This window comes from Uloborus diversus, chromosome 8 (genome assembly GCF_026930045.1).
Source record: "Uloborus diversus isolate 005 chromosome 8, Udiv.v.3.1, whole genome shotgun sequence".
Lineage (NCBI taxonomy): Eukaryota > Metazoa > Arthropoda > Arachnida > Araneae > Uloboridae > Uloborus > Uloborus diversus.
In genome coordinates, this window is record NC_072738.1 from 151,657,873 (window position 1) to 151,678,513 (window position 20,641).

General features: G+C 37.2%; 1 protein-coding gene across 2 annotated transcripts in view; it reads left to right on the top strand.

The window, feature by feature from the left end:
• LOC129228033 (ras-related protein Rab-37-like) overlaps window positions 1–20,641 on the top strand; it is a 451,604-nt gene that overhangs the window by 124,340 nt on the left and 306,623 nt on the right. For both annotated transcript variants that reach the window (XM_054862662.1, XM_054862661.1), the window contains exon 2: window positions 9,361–9,471. In XM_054862662.1, the coding sequence (XP_054718637.1) occupies window positions 9,361–9,471 (111 nt within the window). The remainder of the gene's footprint in view (window positions 1–9,360; window positions 9,472–20,641) is intronic.

Here is a 20,641-nt window from a genome sequence, read left to right on the forward strand (position 1 = left end):
TTGTTGCCCACTAAAGCAGATGACAGTTTCTCTTACCATTTGTACTGGGCTCCAGAATTAGTAGATCTTGTATCAAGACTTTTATAGGCATCTAAACCTTTCGCACTTCATTAGACACGGCAACAATAGCAACATCTCCACAATTTCAATTTTGGCGCTCACATCTCTTTGCTTCTATGTCCTTCAATTGTAAACCTAAAAATCCTTTTAGGTTTTGGAAAAAAAATGGACAGTCAAGAGTTTTCTAATCGTCCTGGTGTAAACTCTTTGCTATGAGGCAATTTCAGGCGACGGCGTGAGACATGGTAACCCCAAGCCTGATTTGGAAAACACACTCAAAATATGTTCTGTATTTTTCTTTTTGTGTTTACTGGCTCAAGAATCACAGCGGACTACTTTTAATATATTCGAAACTAGCAAAAATACCCGGCGTTGCCTGGGTCAGTAATAATTATGAGAAAAAATCGTTACTTGCTTTTGTTTTCTGGTTTAAGTGAAAGAATTTAAAACACATCTTTTTGACGTGATTAAAAATCGAGTTTCTTCCTTACCCATAAAACTAAAATAGCAATAAGTATAAAGAACAAAATAGTATTGATTTAGAAACGAAAGCACTATATTTAAGCATATACAAATTTCCAAAACATGAAATTAATCTTCTCATGTTTAAAAAGATTAATTAAAAAGATTGATACTTTTTTTTTTAACATGGAGTCTAAAACCTTCTCTGTATTGCTATTGAAGTACGAAGTTTAAAAAAAAAAATATAGCCGCGCTCGTAATCCCCTTATACTTCGGTGTGATTTTACCGAATTTGCGGGAATCGTTTTGGGATACCTTCGATGATGCTCCCTCCTTCTTTCCTTACTTTGTAAAACGATATGATATTAATGATAAATCATATCGATACGATATGATGTAATATGATATTTCGTTACAGAGATATTATCGCCAGGTGCTGAGATACTTTTGGTCACCATAAAATGGCGCTAAAGAGTTTCATCCGAAATGTTTCCAAAATAAGTAGTAAAATTTGGCGATTGTTTGAAATTGTGCAAAAAGGAAAATTAATGGAAGTGTTTGTGCTGTTTATGGATTTGCTTAATTTAGTTGCTGGATTATTTAACTCAGTAAAAAAAGTTTTTTAAAGAGTCCTTGATTGGCGATATTTTGTTTACATGGTGAAAGCTGAGAAACATTATGACGTAGTCTTCGGCTTCAAAAACAGCGACGTTGAAAAAAACTGCCAAATGCATCAGCTACGGAAATCTTTCTGCAAACGTTTTGGCGATCTGCTCGTTGATTGGATAATGAGTAAGTGCTCAATCAGCATAAATAATAATAAAAACCATTAATTACATTAAAGTTCCGTTTAAATGGAAAATGATCAGCCAAATCATATATTATTTGCCAATCTTGTGCAAAAATCTTACTTCAAGATTTGACTTGAGAAAAGCCTTGAACAGTCACGAAAACCAATGACAGTCAACAATACAACAATTGTCGCTATCGACAGGGAGTTGAGATGATACACTAAATACTGTATTGAGTTTAGGAAAGCCTTCGAACATGGAACTAAAAAGCTCATAACTCATTTTTTATTCTACTTAGAAATTTCGAATAGGTACCATCTTCAGCAGAAAAATCAGAGCTTTCGATGGACATATAATGTAAATATGTGCAAGTATTTTTTCATCCCTATATTAGAGAATTTATACGAAAATTGTACTTTATTGCTCCCCTAAGGGGGTTTTGCCCCCCCATAACGGGACGAAAACTACCCTATGTGTTAATCTGATGCATAAGCTATATTATTGTAAAGTTTCATCAAAATCCGTTCAGTAGTTTTTGCGTGAAAGAGTAACAAACATCCATACATCCATACAGACAAACTTTCGCATATATAATATTAGTAAGATTCCAGAGCTCGAATACGCTACCTTGCGGTGATTAACAACACTAAAGAAAAAGGTAAAACATTCCATTCCACGTGTTTTCTTTGGGGTAAATTACAGGCTTCAGACAATTTATGATGTAATGTACTTTTGGAAGAATAGAAAAGAAAGCTTCCCACAAACACGATGAAAAATGACTGTCATTCACTAAGCGTCAAAGCTAGTTATAAGTTACAGCGTGTGTTTGTTTTACCTTTTTCATCCGCCATTAGACAGTGGCTGCAGCGCCCTCTATAGTTTATTGGAGTTGCGAATAGCGTCGAAGACTCGATTAAGCATCGGGAGATGATGCCATCTGTCATCTCCATCTTTGGAATGTCGATACGAGCCTGAAGGGACGGAAATTTTTATTGTCTCCCGGAGCCGAGGTAACTTTTCACCGACAGTTTCACATCGTTTAGCGTGAAACCGTAAATTTTCCAGTTGTAAATATACATAGAACGGGATCAGTGTTCATTTTTCCCAAGGAAGTGTCGAACCCTGGTTGTCTGAGTGAAAGACCACGGCGCGAACCTCTCCCAGACCCATGAGACTCAATGGACTCCAGTGGGGCAGACGAGGTGTATTTTTAACTTTTGCGGATCACAGTATCGTGTTGAAGAGTTGAATCCCTGGAGGACTTCTAAATGTAGCTGCCCCGCATATATGTATCATATAACTATAAAAACTTTTATCAAACAGGGTTACAGTTTGGCTCTGATAACTTAAAGTTCAATTGGTGACGGAGAATGCGATTCTATTTGTTTAAATACGAGTAATTATCCATTTGTTCAATTACGAGCATTAAAATACGAGTTATTTAATCCCGGTTCTCTTTTCAAGTAACAAACTGTGGTAGTTATTTATCTTTTGCCTGTATGACATTGCATTCTTCCTCTACCGAGGCGGAAATGGCTTCTCAAGTTCATCCGTCTTTTTATCGAAGCCAAACTATAAACAGCGTTTGGAAAAGACCATCTCAAGGCCTTGCTTCCCAAAACTATTTGTAACGCCAAATCCTAAACGAATCCAGTTACAAATCTGAAATAACAAACTGCGTTCTGCATCGTTTGAATAATATAAAGAATGATTAAAGAGTGATTGGGGCAAAAGAAAGAAATGTTTAAAGATGCCATTAAGGATGACTCTAAGGATTTTTGAATGAACCTGACCATTCAAAAATATATAAACTACTGATCAATTGCTAAGGAGAGCAATAAAATATTAGTCATACACTCAAAAAGAGCTTATTCCCTTGTTAATTGTTAGATTAAATTTTACCTCGTCAACTCTGGCTGAATAGTTAGAAGAGCTGGTAAAAAAAATAGAAGTCAAAATAATTCGAAATTAATCATTTTTTCGAACAACTAAGTATTGTTGTTCAATGCATACTTGACCTTTTCATGTTGGTATAAGAATGTGAGCACTAAGTTTTTGAATCTCAGACATACGGGTCGGTTGAAGTACTTTTATGTTCAAAAAAAGAGATAGCAGTTTTCTCTTAAGTATTTGATATGTTCAATGTTGGAACGATACCGAAACGTAGCATGCATACTGTCCACCTCTGAGAAGTTGAGCTTTAGCCTTGAGCAAGTCCATTTCTTTCAAAGGAGAGCAATCGGTAAGAAGAGGAATTGTTAGACGCAAAGTTGGGCTACCATTGCAACCCTTTTATTGGCGAGAACATCCTGTACCGGTTGCTGCTTTTTACACATTACCGTAAAATGGTCCAACTATGGGCCACTTTTCGATGTTTTCAATGAAAATTCCGTGTACCATCTTTGATTTAGAAATTTGAGGACTTCAGCAATGTTAGCTGTACATCTCGTCTTTCAAATGAAATGTTTAAAAAAAATCTAAGTTGGAAATAAGAGGAAGGGGAATTTTTTCCCCGCGGCCCATAGTTGTACTTCTACGGGGTACAACTATGTATGTTGTATTTGAGAATTCAAGACATCAAGATTTAAATTGATTTCGGGGCTGGATGTTTGTGGCAGGATCTAGATACTGTGTGCTGAATCTGGATGCTTTTTTCAGACACACTTACTATTATCAGGAAATTAAATAGTAAACTAAACAAATAATGGCTATTGAACCTTCAAAGAAATTTAAATGTCCCGTTGTATGTAAAAACGAGCTGATGTGTGCATCACATGACTTTCTTTTACTCCAATTTAAAGATAATAGTGCCTCGGAGTGAGCAAAAAAATACTTTAAATACTTTCATTCTAAGTCTGTTGCGAACCGAAGCAAAGAAAACGTTTTACATGGATAAATTTTCCCAATATTGGCAGTTTTAATGTGATTCAATTGGGTAACTCTCTAAATATGGCTAAATTAAAACCAGATTTAAAAAAAACCGCCAAATTCGTCGCTAAATTGGCGACAAAACATGGTGACCAAAAGCTTGGCGATATATTTCCAAGTGATTGCCGAATTATAGCACCGCTTGAGTTTACATTGAAATTAACAATGATTTTACCAAAAAAAGGTGTACAAGACCCCCTATGGAATATCCGAATGCAACCAAAAGGGGAGGTGCACAACTAGATCCCACTTGGAGTCTATGTGCCAAATTTCAACTTCCTAGGACATACCGTTCTTGAGTTATGCGAGATGCATACACACATACACACATACATACGGACGTCACGAGACAACTCGTTGTAATTAACTCGGAGATCGTCAAAATGGATTCTTCAGGTGTCTATACGTTCTTAGGTATGTATCCACGTGTGGTCAAGTTGAAAAAAAAATCAATATTCATTCGGGGGCGAGCAAAATGGAAATTAAGGCTGATTTTTGAGTGAATTTTTTTTCGCGAATACTATACTTCCTTTTTACTTCCTTTTACAAAAAAAGGAAGTATTGTATTCGCGAAAAAATTTTCACCCAAAAATCGACCTTAATTTCCATTTTGCTCACCCCCAAATGAATGTTGGGTTTTTTTTTTCAACCCGACCACACGTGGATATGTGCCTAGGAACGTACAGACACCCGAAATATCCATTTTGACTATCCCCGAGTTAATTACAACGAGTTTTCCCGTGACGTCTGCATGTACGTATGTATGTGCGTATATGTGTATGTATGTCGCATAACTCAAGAACGGAATGTCCTAGAAAGTTGAAATTTCGTACATAGACTAATAGTGGGGTCTAGTTGGGGGTCATTCGTATGCTTCAAAGGGGGTCTTTTGCCCCTTTTTGGTGGAAATCATTGTTAAATTCGATGTAAACTCACGTGGTGTTATAACTTGGCGGACACTTGGCGATATATCGCCAGTCTTTTGGTCGCCAAGTTTTATCGCCAACTTGGCGATTTTTTTTTGGATTCGGCCACCGTTGGTGATATTTAGAGAGTAAACTATTAAATCACATTAAAATTGCCAGTAATGAGAAAATGACATTAAATTGGAGTAAAAGGAAGTCATGTGATGCACACATCAGCTCGTTTGTAAAAGGAAGTAAAAATAAATGGTTACGTTACGTATGCACAATCCTCCTCATTTTTCTCAGTTTTTTGAATGCATTAAAACGCTATAGTATTTAAAACAAAAAACCTTTAAATTTCTTCAGATGGTATTGCGTCGCCTGAAAATCAACATTCCCAAAATGGTAACTTCAATGAAACAATTGGTTTCGTTTGTTTGTTGTTCTGTAGATTAGTAATTATTTAAAATGAGGTCGTGTGGGGAGAACGCTAATGAATATTCCCCCAACCGATCCTTTTTCCGCATCCACAAATGCAATTTAGTCGCCTTCTTCCGCCTTCCGAGCATTAGCTGATGCAGTCATAGGTTTCATATATGAATATTCAAGATCTTGAGATTGATTTTCTTTGTTTCTGAATTAAGAAATTCGCTGGTGGAAACAAAGAGATAATGAAATAGTAACGAAAAATCTTTTATCTTTCCTGGCGCTCGATAACAAATTGCAATTTTATCGTTAGGACTGTCATCGACTTAAAATGTTTCATCCATTTGGTCGGCAGGGATATTTTTGAACGTTATGTCGTTACGTGGTGTTTTGAATGTTAGTAAACTAATGATTACCAATTACGGAAGAGTGTGGTACCTGAGACACTACGAATCTCTTTAAAGCAGCCACGTGTTTGTAATCTCTAATACAATCAACGCTCTTTAGAGCGCCCTCCCATTACTGCGACCCTTCTGTTACAACGACCGATGCATGAAGTCCCGTTTGCTATTCCATAGACATAATGTTATTTTCAAGTCCGTTAGAACGTCCAAACTGAATCGCTCATTCCAATACAACGTCCAAAATTAAGTTTCGACTTTTTTGTAATTCTCAAGATTATCAATTTGAAAACTGAAAATTAAAATTTTGTATTTCTAAAGATGAAATATTCCGATTGAAAGGGCTTATTTGATGGTGAAACGTTCAAAGAGTTGATGAGAACTGCAAACAAACGGTAGACAGTATAAATTTTTTTTCCTTGAAAAAGTCCAAAAACAGAATCCAGCTACGCTATGTTAAAAGAAGTATAAAATATATTTTTGAAAACAATCTCAAACAAAACAGAAGCAAACCATGGTCTGTAATTTAAAAACAAAATTCTGTCAATTATTTTACTGTACATTTCCCTTCATGTATTTGCCCAAATGTAAGATAGTGTTCAAATATTAAGATAGTAATATAAAAAAATAGTTTTAAGTGCACTCATTTATTATTTTCTTAACTTCTTGGTTCACTTTTAAAATGAAGCAAAACTGATAAAAGTTACTCCAGTATTCCTAAAAATATGGATAAATAATTTTTCTGTATCTTCCACACTTACGTTAGTGACCTCTCGTTATAGCGACCTATTTCGTTTGCACGACAAGGGCCTTTATTACGAACGTCGACTGTAGTAACATTCACCACTAAATGGTTCCATCGTAAAAATCAGCATCAAATGAGTGGAATTGACGCGATTTTGTGAGAGAAAGAAAATTTCACGACTCAAAAGTAAATACTTTCTTCATTTTTATTTTATTTTCTGTCTTTGTGTTTGTGAAACTAATGAACTGAATTTTATTTTGTTTTTACTTCCTTTTACAAAAAAGGAAGTATTGTATCCGCAAAAAAATTTTCACTCAAAAATCGGCCTTAATTTCCATTTTACTTACCCCCGAATGAATGTTGAGTTTATTTTTTAACCCGACCACACGTGGATATATGCCTAGGAACGTACAGACACCAGAAATATCCATTTTGGCGATCCACGAGTTAATTACAACGATATTTCTCGTGACGTCTGTATGTACGTATGTATGAGCGTATGTGTGTATTTATGTCGCATAACTCAAGAACGGAATGTCCTAGAAAATTAAAATTTGGTATTTAGACTAATAGTGGGGTCTGGGTTGCATTCGGATGCTCCAGAGGGGGTCTTTTGCCCCTTTTGGGGGGAAATCACTGTTAATTTCGATGTAAACTCAAGTGGTGTTATAATTTGGCGGACACTTGGCGATATATCGCCAGTCTTTTGGTCGCCAAGTTTTTGTCACCAACTTGGCGACAAATTTGCCGATTTATTTATTTATTTTTTAAAAATCTGGTTTCAATTTGGCCACTGTTGGTGATATTTAGAGAGTAAACTATTGAATCACATTAAAACTGCCAATAATGGGGAAATGACATTAAATTGGAGTAAAAGGAAGTCATGTGATCACGCATCAGCTCGTTTATTTTGTTTTGTTGGTGATGTTTTCTGAACCATGAAGACTTTCCCATAGTGTAACAGCGTGAGTCCCAAGGCACAATAGTATGTGGTACCTTGGGACAGCTTGTATCTCTTGCTTTAAATGATTGGCAATGTTTCATTTTCAAACTGTTTGAATTTTAAAAAAATATATTGCAGAGAAATATGTTGGGATATTTTAAAGTGACTTTTAGATTTTAAATTTGATTCAAATAATTGACATTAAAAATTAAAATACGTTAAGTGTCGCAATGTACAACACTCTCCCCTAATCTTCATGCCTAGTAGAATGCGAAGGTCTATCACGAGAGAAGAGAAACGTCCTCACGTGATTCCAAAAGATTATCTATTTACTACTTCCTCTGATAATTTCAGTAAGTTACCGCCATATAGTCAGGGCTAAGGCAGAAATACATGAAATACACCGCCAACTCAGTCATTCCAGCCGAGGACTGCAGTTTCGGTCTTTTTAGCACTCATCAGCCCGGCATAGGAAAGTGACTGAGCTGGAGGTGGAAAATCTCTTAAGGAAGCCAAGAGTGCCAGAAACTAGTAGTATAAAATTAGCAGTGACCAGACGAGTGACCGAAGCAATGGTTCGGTTCTACTCGAAAATTGAAGGCAAGGCATGGCAATTTCAGTAAGTTACCGCCCTATAGCCTTGGCTTCTTTAAGAGGTTTTCCACCTCCAGCTCAGCCCTCCTATGCCGGGCTGAGGAGTGCTAATAAGCACGAAACTGCAGTCCTCGGCTGGAATGACTGAGTTTTGGCGGTGTATTCATGTACTTCCTCTAAGGTTGAACCCACCGGAGAAAGTATTCTAGTAGAGATTCAAAGTGTTTTGGAATCGCGAGAGGAGCTTCTCGAACGCCTATCGCATTCTTTATTGCCACGTGAAAGGATCTTCGCATCACCGATCAAGCGATAATTCATTGCCAGTTCTTGACATTATTCGTTTAGTTGCGTCAACTTAAATTATTCAAATCGTTTCTCATTGAAAAGGCCTTCTAACTTCATTGAATTTTGGTGGTGCCGTGGGATGTCACGTGACAATCAAACACAATATGTTGGCGACTAAAAATATCTCTTTATTCTGTGATATCTCCATTGGTTGTCCGCTGCAAGAATAAAATGCTACTTATCGCCTTTTTTTGGCCGAAAATGCTCTTTGTAACACGAATTGGCATTAAACCAACAATAACCAATGATCGCCAGTGAATTTCCGCATCAACATCTGCTAAGACTGGTCACTTTCTTCGTTGTCACGTGAGAGGTGACGTTCCTCTCACGCGACAATGAAGAAAGTGACAAGTCTTCGCGGACCTTTTTTCGTTATTCCAAAAGAAAACTCTCTCTACTGTTTTGCAGTTAGTTACCGCCCTAAGCCAGGGCTGACGCAGAAATACATAAAATACACCGCCAGCTCAGTTATTCCATCCGAGGACTTCCGTTTCGGGCTTTTTCAGCACTTACCAGCCCAGAACAGGAAGAATTGGGGGGAAGAATCCGGGCTGATGAGTGCTAAAAAGCACGAAACTGCTGTCCTCAGATGGAATAAATGATTTGGCGGTGTATTTTATGTAATCTCTCTGGTTTACTTCCTCTGACCACACATCGCGATTCCTGTGATACAATCTTCTCCGGTCTCTCTTTGTCTGTGATGCAAATCTATTTCTACATGAAGTTGCCACCAATTAACTGACTCTCTCTTACGTTGCAGGTGATGCTGGTCGGTGACTCCGGGGTGGGGAAGACGTGCCTGCTCGTCCGATACAAAGACGGCGCTTTCCTGTCTGGCGTCTTTATATCCACGGTGGGCATCGACTACCGGGTGAGAAAAGAAAAAGTCCACATCCACAGCAAATTTCTCTTATCTCCATCTTTATCTCATTGCTCATCTTATCTTCGTATATATTGAATATTAAAACACCGATCGGCTCTTGTCCTTTTTTTTGAGCAATCACGATTGCTTATTGCTTTCATTTGACTGTTTTTGGCGTCCTATCATTTTATTTTCCCATCGCCACCCTCCGCACCATCACCGTCGGCGGGCTCCTCACGGTGCTGCTCCCATAGCGAAAGCCGTCTCCAGGTTGCATCCATGTCCTACACACACGCGCATACATACACAATTACACACGCACACATACACACACAAACGCATACACACACATATACCTACCCACACATACACACACGCATACATACAGAGACCTATACATACACACCTACAAAAACATACATACACATACACACAACTACGCACACATTCATCCCTGCACACAGACACAAACACATATGCCTACACACACATACTCATACCCCCTACACACAAACACACATACCCCCCACACTCGTGATGGCGAAAAACATAATTTAAATTCAAAATGTCAAAATTCAAATTAATTTTTTTTTTCTTCAAATTTCTACCTCTCTGGGAGGTTTAGGGTTAAATCTGAAAATCTTGACCTTCACACTTTCTCACTAACCGTTTTTAGTAGCGTCAGGCAATAGTAAGACATCTAAAAGCAACTTAGCTACAGTTAAAATCTGTTAGACAGTAGTGCCTATCGGGGGGGGGGGGGGGTCATGGCGCAGACTGCGCCATTGAAATTTTTAGGGGGTGTTTTGAGGGGTATGTTTTATTTTTTGGGGGGGGGAGGCTTTGCGATATTTAGGGGGTGGATCCTTGACCTTAGAGAGGTGGGCACCTCTGTGTTAGATGTCTCATTCTTGCTGCGACGACGATATGGTCAGGGTCGAATATGGCCCCCACATATGAGAGCTAGGGATATCAGAGATATAAGGCTCGGACTGAGAAGGAAGTCCAGAAACAAAGTTGGTTAAAACTTTTTTGTGTAGATCGACGAAAATGGGAGGGTCCCGTAGTACGCGTAGTACGACCTGATAAAGGGGCTCATTAATAAATTCAGAAGACACGGTGTCAGAAATGTTTACGTGATATGGTTGTTTTTATGTATTCTAATGTTTGTTCTGAAGTATTCGCAGTCTCTTTTTGTCAAACTCTACAAATGTAGTAAAACAAACTTCAATTTAATAAAATAAACAGGCTTCTTTTTCTTATTTCTGCTTTGAGACGCAAGCTTAAGACTTTTTCTGCGCTGAAAAATTTGCAACACCAAAATATTTGTGTACAACTATTTTGCAAATTTTGTGCTTTAATAATGTTGATTTTGTGTTGATTTGTGCTTTAATAATGTTGATTAAAACAAACTGTTTCAATGCATTAATTGTGCTTAAACGCATAATTTGTATACTATCGAACTCGAACTCGTGTTGAACATGGTCTACCACGTGAAGAATTAATAGTGCACTTGAAGCAAAGGATTATCCAATCTCTCTTATCCAGTCTCAGACAGTCCAAGATATGTTGTGAGGATGTCTGCTTGGTGTATTTTTTATTACAATTAGGACATTTTTTGGACCACCACTAAAAGTGATAGATATAAGGTGGCCTCAAAGAAATGTGGTTGTTTGATTCTGTCGGTTCCACCAGATATTGAGAGCATTTCCTTCGATAGTTGCTCTGATGCCAGTAAAGTTTTGGTAGCGTGAGCCATATTTCCATTTTTTTCCCTTGATCTAAAATAAGAAACCTAGTGTCTAAAATAAGAACCTCTCTTAAGGGAGCCAAGAGAGTCAAACAAACTGGTAGCTAATGTAGAATCAGCACACCACAGGTGTGACCGCAGCAATGGTGCGTTCAACTCAAAGATTGAAGGCATGGATAGGTATTTTGCAGTAAGTTACAGGTAACTTACGTTTGCGGTAACTCACTGCACAAAACTAGAGTATACAAGTCAAATATATATGATCAGGGGATCTTTAACGTGCTGCATAGTCACAGGATATGAACGTTGACGATTTTCTGCATCTTTAAAACCCTCCGATTGGAGCTGGGTGTGAACACGAAAACTTTGACATTAGAGACCTTTGCCTAACCACACCCACGAGTAGAAGCTTTGATTGGAAATAAGATATTTTGGTATATACGGGGTGTTTAAAAACTAATGGTCCATACTGAAAGGGGTGATAGACCTTGCCAAAACAAACAACTTTCACAATGCAACTTGGTTCGCAGAAATAGGGAATGCAATAAAGACCAAGAACAACAATATGAGGACAAGGAAACCTTTATTTATTACGAATGTTCTAACAACTAATGTTGTAAAAACAAGCTTCATATTATCGAGACATTGAACAACGCACACGCTAGAATATTCATGTCATATTATAAAGGTCTGCTGCGCTTTTTCGGGAAAGTTCCTCTGGTTACGCGGTGGGCGTCCATTTGCTGGTACATGTTCATAAATCGAGCAACACCTGCTAGCAAGAAGTTACAGTACTTGTGTCCATCTAAATAGCGTAGTTACTGCCTGACCACGGATTGTATGGAAAAACAAACATTCGTTTTACAACCGGAAATGGACGAATCTATTATTTTTTAGCGATGCCAGCTTTTGCAGAAGCAGAGTTTCATTCAAATGAGCGGAAGACTGGCATCAAATTTTTACTTTTCCCCCTCATTCAGATAGATTAGTCTTGTCTGGACGTTTGAAAATTCCATACAATCCGTGGTTGGACAGTATAAAGTTATAAATAAAGAACCTTTCCCTTCATATTGTAGTCTTTAGTCCTTATTGCATTCCCCATTTCTTTGAACAAAGTGCCCTCTCCCGGCCTGCCATTTGCTTTCCCACTCCACATGACATTGTGAAAGTTGTTTGTTTTGGCAAGGTCTATCACCTCATTTAGTATGGACCATTAGTTTTGCAACACCCTGTATATCTTCTATTGCTTAAGAAAGTGCTTAAATGCTTGAAGTTTTCCAATCTACATTAAAATGGCTCAAGTTTTGGCACAACTTGAATTAATAAACTTCTTTAACTCCATACAGAAATTAATTTTCAAAAACCTCCGACGAGAACCGGTCCAACGTGCTTGTATAATATTTCACGCCAGCGAGATCCTCAGTTTTTGGAACCCTTTTATCGGAGCCGTAATGAGGCCTGGTTTCACTGGAGCACATGGAGCTCACGAAAGGATCTCGGGTTCATTTAAGGGACGTAATTATTTTAATTGAAACTTTTTGGCTGAGAATCTTTCTGGAATCGGAAGCAGAGTTGGCAACGAAACCCTAATTAAGCCCTTCAACGGGGGGAATGTTCGGAGTAAGGTTTCACCTGTTGCTTCTGCCTCCTCATTACTGGAGCAGCTTCCTCCGAGAGGATTTGAAAGGACGTTTTCGACATTTCGTTCGAGAAGAGATGAAGTTATTGACTTATTTCAGAAGTTATGAGAAACATTTGATATTAAGTCGGTTTCTTTTAGCCGATATCCTGGAAAATGTAATAATGCTGGTACTTAATGCAGAATTCCGCTTAAGTGGATTTCTATTTAAATTAGTTGTTCGTTTCAAAATAAGTCATGTTTTATTCTGCGATTTTAGGAAGAGAAATATTAAGTTAATCTGTTTGAAAATTAATATATTCCGCGTCTAGTATCAGAACCAGCAGAATACTTTTCTTTTTACTTCCTTTTACAAAAGAGGAAGTATTGTATTCGCGAAAAAAATTTCACCCAAAAATCGGCCTTAATTTCCATTTTGCTCACTCCCAAATGAACGTTGAGTTTTTTTTTTCAACCCGACCACACGTGGATATGTGCCTAGGAACTTACAGACACCCGAAATATCCATTTTGACGATCCCCGAGTTAATTACAACGAGTTTTCTCGTGACGTCTGTATGTATGTATGTATGTATGTATATGCGTATGTGTGTATGTATGTCGCATAACTCAAGAACGGAATGTCCTAGAAAGTTGAAATTTGGAACGTAGACTCCTAGTGGGGTGTAGTTGTGCACTTTTCTTTTTGGCTGCATTTGTATGCTCCAAAGGGGGTCTTTTGCCCCTTTTTTGGGGGAAATCATTGTTAATTTCGATGTAAACTCAAGTGGTGTTATAATTTGGCGGACACATCAGCTCGTTTAATTTTACAGGAGAGAAAAACTATTTCACGCTTTACTCATTTCATTTTTCTAAAAGATTTTTTTTTTCGTTTTTATAACGTTCGGGTGTATCACTTAAATTTTGTTTTCCTTTTCAATTAAGCAGTATGGACTAATTAATTATTTACGGATAACAATAATGTGGGTTGAACTGGTGTTAAAGTAAATCGACCCTATTTTAAAAAGAAATTTCCATTCAAACTCCGATTAAGGTCATGTGGTACTTCAAATTTTTGCCGTATCTTAGTAGCTTGTACAATCACAAATTAAGTATCTGACTAGGTTCGGAACAGTTTTCGTTTGAAAGCTCCATCATAAAATAGTATTAATGTTTTTTTTAGGAACAGAAGGATCTGAAAACAAGTATTTTATTTAAAAGTAAACCTTACTACCACTCTTTTTTGAGTACTAAATAATATATGCGATGTTACTCGTACACAGGCAATGACGGCAGTACACAGGCTTGACAGAGGCAATGTGTGGATTATGCAGATTTTGAAGTAAACTGGAGTTTTGGCAGTTGGTTTTCGATCAGATGGAGGTGGAGTTGTTCCAGATCGCTTTGTGGAGAAATAGAAATGACAAAGAATTAAACTATGATAAAAAAAAAACTTTTTAAATTAATTGATTAATTTGGTTTTAATACTCAACACCTCATATATCCAATTGTTTTCCATGACCATCTATTTGAACTATTTTTACCCGATGTGACTTTCACATTTTATCCTCTAAAAATGAGACGGGCATTTTTTAGACACATTAGTACGCATTGCATTTCCAACAGAAAATCCCAGTCGCAAAGTTTTTTTTTTTCTTTCAGCAATCTGCGTCGCAAATCCAAAATTAAACGAGCTGATGTGTGCATCACATGACTTCCTTTTACTCCAATTCAATGTCATTTCCCCATTATTGGCAATTTTAATGTGATTCAATAGTTTACTCTTTAAATATCACCAACAGTGGCCAATTTAAAACCAAATTTTAAAAAAAATCGCCAAATTTGTCGCCAAGTCGGCGACGAAATTTGGCGACCAAAAGACTGGCGATATATCGCCAAGTGTCCGCCAAATTATACCACGTGAGTTTACATCGAAATTATCAATGATTTGCCCCAAAAAAGGGGCAAAAGACCCCCTTTGAAGCATACGAATGCAACCAAAAAAGAAGGTGCACAACTAGACGCCACTAGGAGTCTATGTTCCAAATTTCAACTTTCTAGGACATTCCGTTCTTGAGTTATGCGACATACATACACACAAACGCACATACATACGTACATACAGACGTCATGAGAAAACTCGTTGTAATTAACTCGGGAAACGTCAAAATGAATATTTCGGGCGTCTATACGTTCTTAGGTACATATGTACGTGTGGTCGGGTCGAAAAAAAACTCAACATTCATTTGGGGGTGAGCAAAATGGAAATTAAATCCGATTTTTGAGTGAAATTTTTTTCGCGAATACAATACTTCCATTTTTGTAAAAGGAAGTAAAAAATAATCTGCTAGATGAACCGAGATTAAGTCGGTTGTGTGACCTAAATTGACACCGGAACATTCTCAAACGTAAGATGCTAATTCAAGTACATGCTACTTGTGGTAACTACGGTAGAAAGCTTCATTAGCTGAAATTTATGATTTTGTTTTCTTCAGATTTTCAGTTTGATCGTCCCCCAACTAAGAAATAGTCTGCAGACTTTCTCAAGAACTCGTGATGCACATCGCAACGTCACACAGCTTCTGATACCTGGTAGGAAACTGATACCGGTCGAACCCTGGTCGGTTGATCACATGACAACTAAATTGACTTCTGATTTAGTGATAGAGATAAATATAACCTTGTGTCAGAAAAATTTCAGCCAAACTTTGAGTCTCTTTGTTCCACAAAAAGTCCGTTTTAAAATTTTTTCCAAAGTTGATTGAAGCTCAACGCATGATAATCACTGTTTATTTTTTGGTGAATTTGTTTTTCATTCATTTTTTAGCAATTTTAGCTCGTAGCAATATTTGTAATTCGATATTTCGCAATCATGTTTTCGTACTTGTTGTTCACTATGGAATAACATCAAACTAAAAAAAAATCGCCCAAATTTTATTGTCAGTGTGTGCGCGCTTTTGGTTTTGCTTGTTTACTTATTACCTAGTACCCAAGGGGTTCGCTAACTTCTTTCGGAGTTAGGAAGGGGTTCGCAAAGGGAAAAACGTTGGGAACCGCTGTTCTAGAAAATTAGAGGCTAGTAGCTAACAGTACCACCGACCTGCGTGAATTAAGAAAGAGTATTTTCAACTGCAGGAAAGTTGAGCACTAAAATGAGTTCCACTCTTAGAGACAATTCACTAGATGTTTTTTGCTATCATTGATTTTTACTTTCTTCTATATCTAATATATAGAAGAAAGTATTGGATTCGTGCAAATTTTCGAATTTCGAATTTTGACGGATTCGAACGTTTTAAGGTGTGCTGAGTCCATTTCGACTATTTTTGGAAAATGTCTGTCTGTGTGTGTGTGTGTGTGTGTGTGTATGTGTGTCACGTCTGTGTGTGACCAGTTTTTTGTGGCCGCTCTACAGCAAAAACTACTGCATGAAATCGAACGAAACTTGGTACACATATGTGCCCCTATGTGAACTTGTGCCCATTGGTTTTTGGCGCGAATTCCTCCAACGGGGGTGAAGCAATGGGACGTTTTTTGAGTTACGCGTGATTGCTATTCCTCAGGAAGTAACTGGCGGAATCAAACAAAATTTGGTCCATATGTTGCCATTAACAAGAACAGGTGCTGATTAAATTTTGGTGTCAATAACTCAAACGGGGGTTGAGCTATAGAACGTTTTTCGTCGTCAATTGTGCCTGCTGTATCTCAAGAAATAATGAACGGAATGAAAGAAAAATTTATCGGCAAGTAGCCCTTAGTGGGTATAAGAGCTGATTTTATTTTGGTGTCAACAGCTAAAAAGGGGGTAGCGCAATCGCCCGTTCTTTTTTTCCATTGTGAGTGCCCTATCTCAAGAAGTAATGCTACGTTCTGGTTGAAATTTGGAATATATGTGAATCTATATGTAAACAGGCTTTGGTTCAACTTTGGCGCCAATCGCGCCAAGAGGTGCTGATTTATTTTTATTATCATTATTTTTTAGCGAATAAAAATAGTTTTATTAATGCAACAATAAGAAAGATAAATCGTAATAGATTGTCGTCTGCGTATTTCTCGTGATTTTAATTGTATGGAAATGACCGGAAATATTATCTCAATGATTTAAAATTTTTAACTGTTGCCATCTTATGTTTGTTAACAAATAAAATATTTGTAATTAATTCAAGCAAGGCTTTTAAAATAACTTTCAATTTTCGCTCTTTGCTTTGCTTTTGCAATAATTCAGACATTGGGATAGTCGTCATGATTTTGCATGTGAATATTGCTTGTTTTTGTTGGGAATATTGCTTCCTCGTCAAGCATGGGGAGGGATCAGAAAAAAAAAAGAAAAATATAGAAGAAAGTTTCGTGATGGCCACAACATACTAGTTTATTATGACATTAATTCCTTTATTTTATATTTGTTTACTATACGTTTTCAGAAGTAATAAAATTTTTGTTCACAAATTATGTGATGTAGCAACGAAACAATATATTTTCAAGCAATTTTTTGAGAAACTTCAAATACCGGTATTCCGGTATCCTGTTTTAAAAATACCGAATACTGTTATTGAATTTTTGGTCCGGTATTGCAATCCCTACCAGGAAAAGTTTTCCGCTAAAAGACAGTAACCTTCCTGAATTTATCCTTGAATCTTTCTGAACAACTTGGAAATCTATCCGGTTCAAACCAGTCTGGAACCTTCAAGGGAAATTGGGTACGTTTATCGCAATTGATTAGAACATTCCTGATTTACGAAGAAAGCTCCAGAAGCATCAATGCAACCACGGTCAAAGCAGAATTGAAATGGAAGAGGAGAGAGAGAGTCTGCTTTGTATGTGTGTGTGTGTGTATGTGACCATTTCTCCAGAAATATTAAGTCAGTAAATCAGCAATATTAAAAGACAATAATAAAGCCCAGTTTTACAAAAAAAAAAAAAATATGCATCTGGGGCCACTCCCCCTAACTCCTACATTTCTTTAGACCCCCATCTTTTTTGGTGCACCAGCCGCCTATGCTGGGAGGCTAAGGCTGTATTGGGCTAAACATATCACTATGTCATTCCGTTACTTTCTCGTTGTTTATTCATTGTGTTCTTCTCATACGATCTTTAAATGTAGCCTGCCATTGGAAGTTTGAAAAAAAAAATTCATACTAATACAGTGACCTCTCACTTATACGCGACCAAAGGGGACAACGAAATTTTCGCGCACAAGTGAGATTCGCGCATAAGTGAAAACCCCCAAAAATAAGCTTAAATACAGTAAGTTATCAACAGTAAAAAACATTAAGTATTATAGTGTTTTGCAGGTAAGGGGTAATTTGCAGGTAAGGTAGAGTGCAGGTAAGGGAGACGCTTGGTGCATCCGCACCAAGCGTCTCCCTTACCTGCAATTCTTGCCTTGCGAAGCACCAGCTATCCAGAACCTCATCGCTCTTTATTATTATCCGCGTTCACAACACACTTTTCTACCCAGTAAATCCCCGCTCCGGCTCCGCAAAAAAAAATTGAAAAATCCCCCGTTTACATGTAAGAATAGGTTTCCCATTGTACCAGAGAAAGCGGTTTTTACCCAGAATCCTTAGCGGCTATACCCAGCAAGTAGAAGAACTTGTTTCTCGTTATGCATTTTGGTTAAAAAGTCCGCTTTCATTCCACAATGAAGCAGGAGGAGAAAAATTCCACATATACCCCGCAAATAACCGGAACGCGGTGAAAAGCAGGTTTTTTTCCAGGGTTGAAAGCGTCCATGGAAACGGCCCTATTGGGAGCTTAATCAATCTGGACGGACTGTAATCGAGCTAAAGCCGATACACTTATTAATAACGCTCAGTCTATCTTCAAACCGGTAGCTAAAAATGGCTTTCACGACAATGAAAAGTCTGCATTCGTGCAACTTGTAGCATTTCAGGAAACATTTTTGCAAAGATGCTTGATTTTACGGGGAAATAGATGAAAACCCGTGAAAACCCGAAACGTTACCTGAAAATAATCAGTGACGTTTCGGGATTTTTTTACAGTGTTCGCATACATTTGACTTTAACCTTTTTTTGTATGCTTATGTATTTAAACTTTTTTTAAGTTTAAGAATTCACTACGCTTGTCAGCAAAAACTTGAGCTTGTTTGATTCAGCCAATTCTAAAATAATATTTCGTAAACACTAAAATAACTTTTGACAAAAACGCGGCTTATTAAAAGCAACTCTGAAATTTCATTTTGGAATTTCGTGAATAATAAAAGCACGGAGTAAAAACGCCGAGAATTTTCTTTAAGATGTAAACAATTTCTACGCGGTAATTTATTTTCTTTCGAAAGAATTATTAATACTAGAGTTTTCTCCAAAAAGAAATTGTGACGGCTGTTTTGATTAAAGTGCTTAAAAGTTGAAGCTAACGTTTTCTTTTGAAACATTTTACATGTGGCAGTCGTATATTTGCCCTTGACACTATGTCTTGTGTTACGGTCACTCTGAGGGGTCGTCTACAAATGATTTCACGCTTTCAATGGAGAGGGAGAGGGGTGTTCATGAAATCCTGATAGTTGGTGACAAGGCAAAGCGTAAATTAAAACTTTCGTTGCATTATTGCTGTCTTGTTTTCGATACCTTGATCAATAAAATGTTTATATAGCATGCTTTGAACTCTTCCTTTGAGAACCTCACAAAGGCTCGACAAAAATTAATTCCTGGTTGTCGGCTTTGATGCAATTAAGATGCTTTATAACCTACTCCAGTGTTGCAAAAAAATAACGAGCTGATGACTTCCTTTTACTCCAATTTAATGTTATTTTCCCATTATTGGCAATTTTAATGTGATTCAACAGTTTACTCTCTAAATGTGACCAAATCGAAACCAGATTTAAAAAAAAAGGCCAAATTTGTCGCCAAGTACAAAACTTGGCGACCAAAAGACTGGCGAAATATCGCCAAATGTCCGCCAAATTATAACACCACTTGAGTTTACATCGAGATTAACAATGATTTCCTCCCAAAAAGGGGGAAAAGACCCCCTTAGGAACATCCGAATGCAACCAAAAGAGAAGGTGCGCAACTAGACCCCACTAGGAGTCCACGTACCAAAATTAAACTTTCTAGGACATACCGTTTTTGAGTTATGCAAGATACATACACACATACGCACATACATACGTCACGAGAAAACTTATTTTAATTAACTCGGGGATCGTCAAAATGGATATTTCATGTGTATGTACGCTCCTAGGCATATATCCACGTGGGGTCGAGTCAAAAAAAAAAAAAAAAAAACATTCATTCGGGGGTGAGCAAAATAGAAATTAAGGCCGGTTTTTGAGTGAAATTTTTTTCACGAATACAATACTTCCTTTTTTGTAAAAGGAAGTAAAAAAGAATAAAATGAGTTTTTGGGGAAAAACAACTTACTATCGACTGAAAGAATATAAGAAAAAAATAGAATTTCTACTTGTTGAAAAATGCTATAACTTCATTTTGTTTTACTGAGGTTAGTTTTTTGATGTGAGGAATTATTTTCTTTTGCGTTTTGTTGAGTGATGATTTTCTTTCAATGCCATTTAGTGGAAATTCAATTTCGGTGAAAAACAAACTCTCAAAAGTGTTTCTGGCGGAAAACGAACTTTTAACTCCACGTAATACTAATGCATTTAGTATCTTTGACATAACACTAATAGGTTGTTTTCGTGCTATGCGACAGAGAGTTTTTTTTTTTTTTTTCTTTTTTTTTGATGGGGATAATTGCTTTTTTGCGATGCTTTCGCGCCTAAAAACGGTAAAAATTCCTATGTAAAGTCAACACAAAAATAGCTGATACTGCACTAGAAGTTGAAACTTTAAAGAA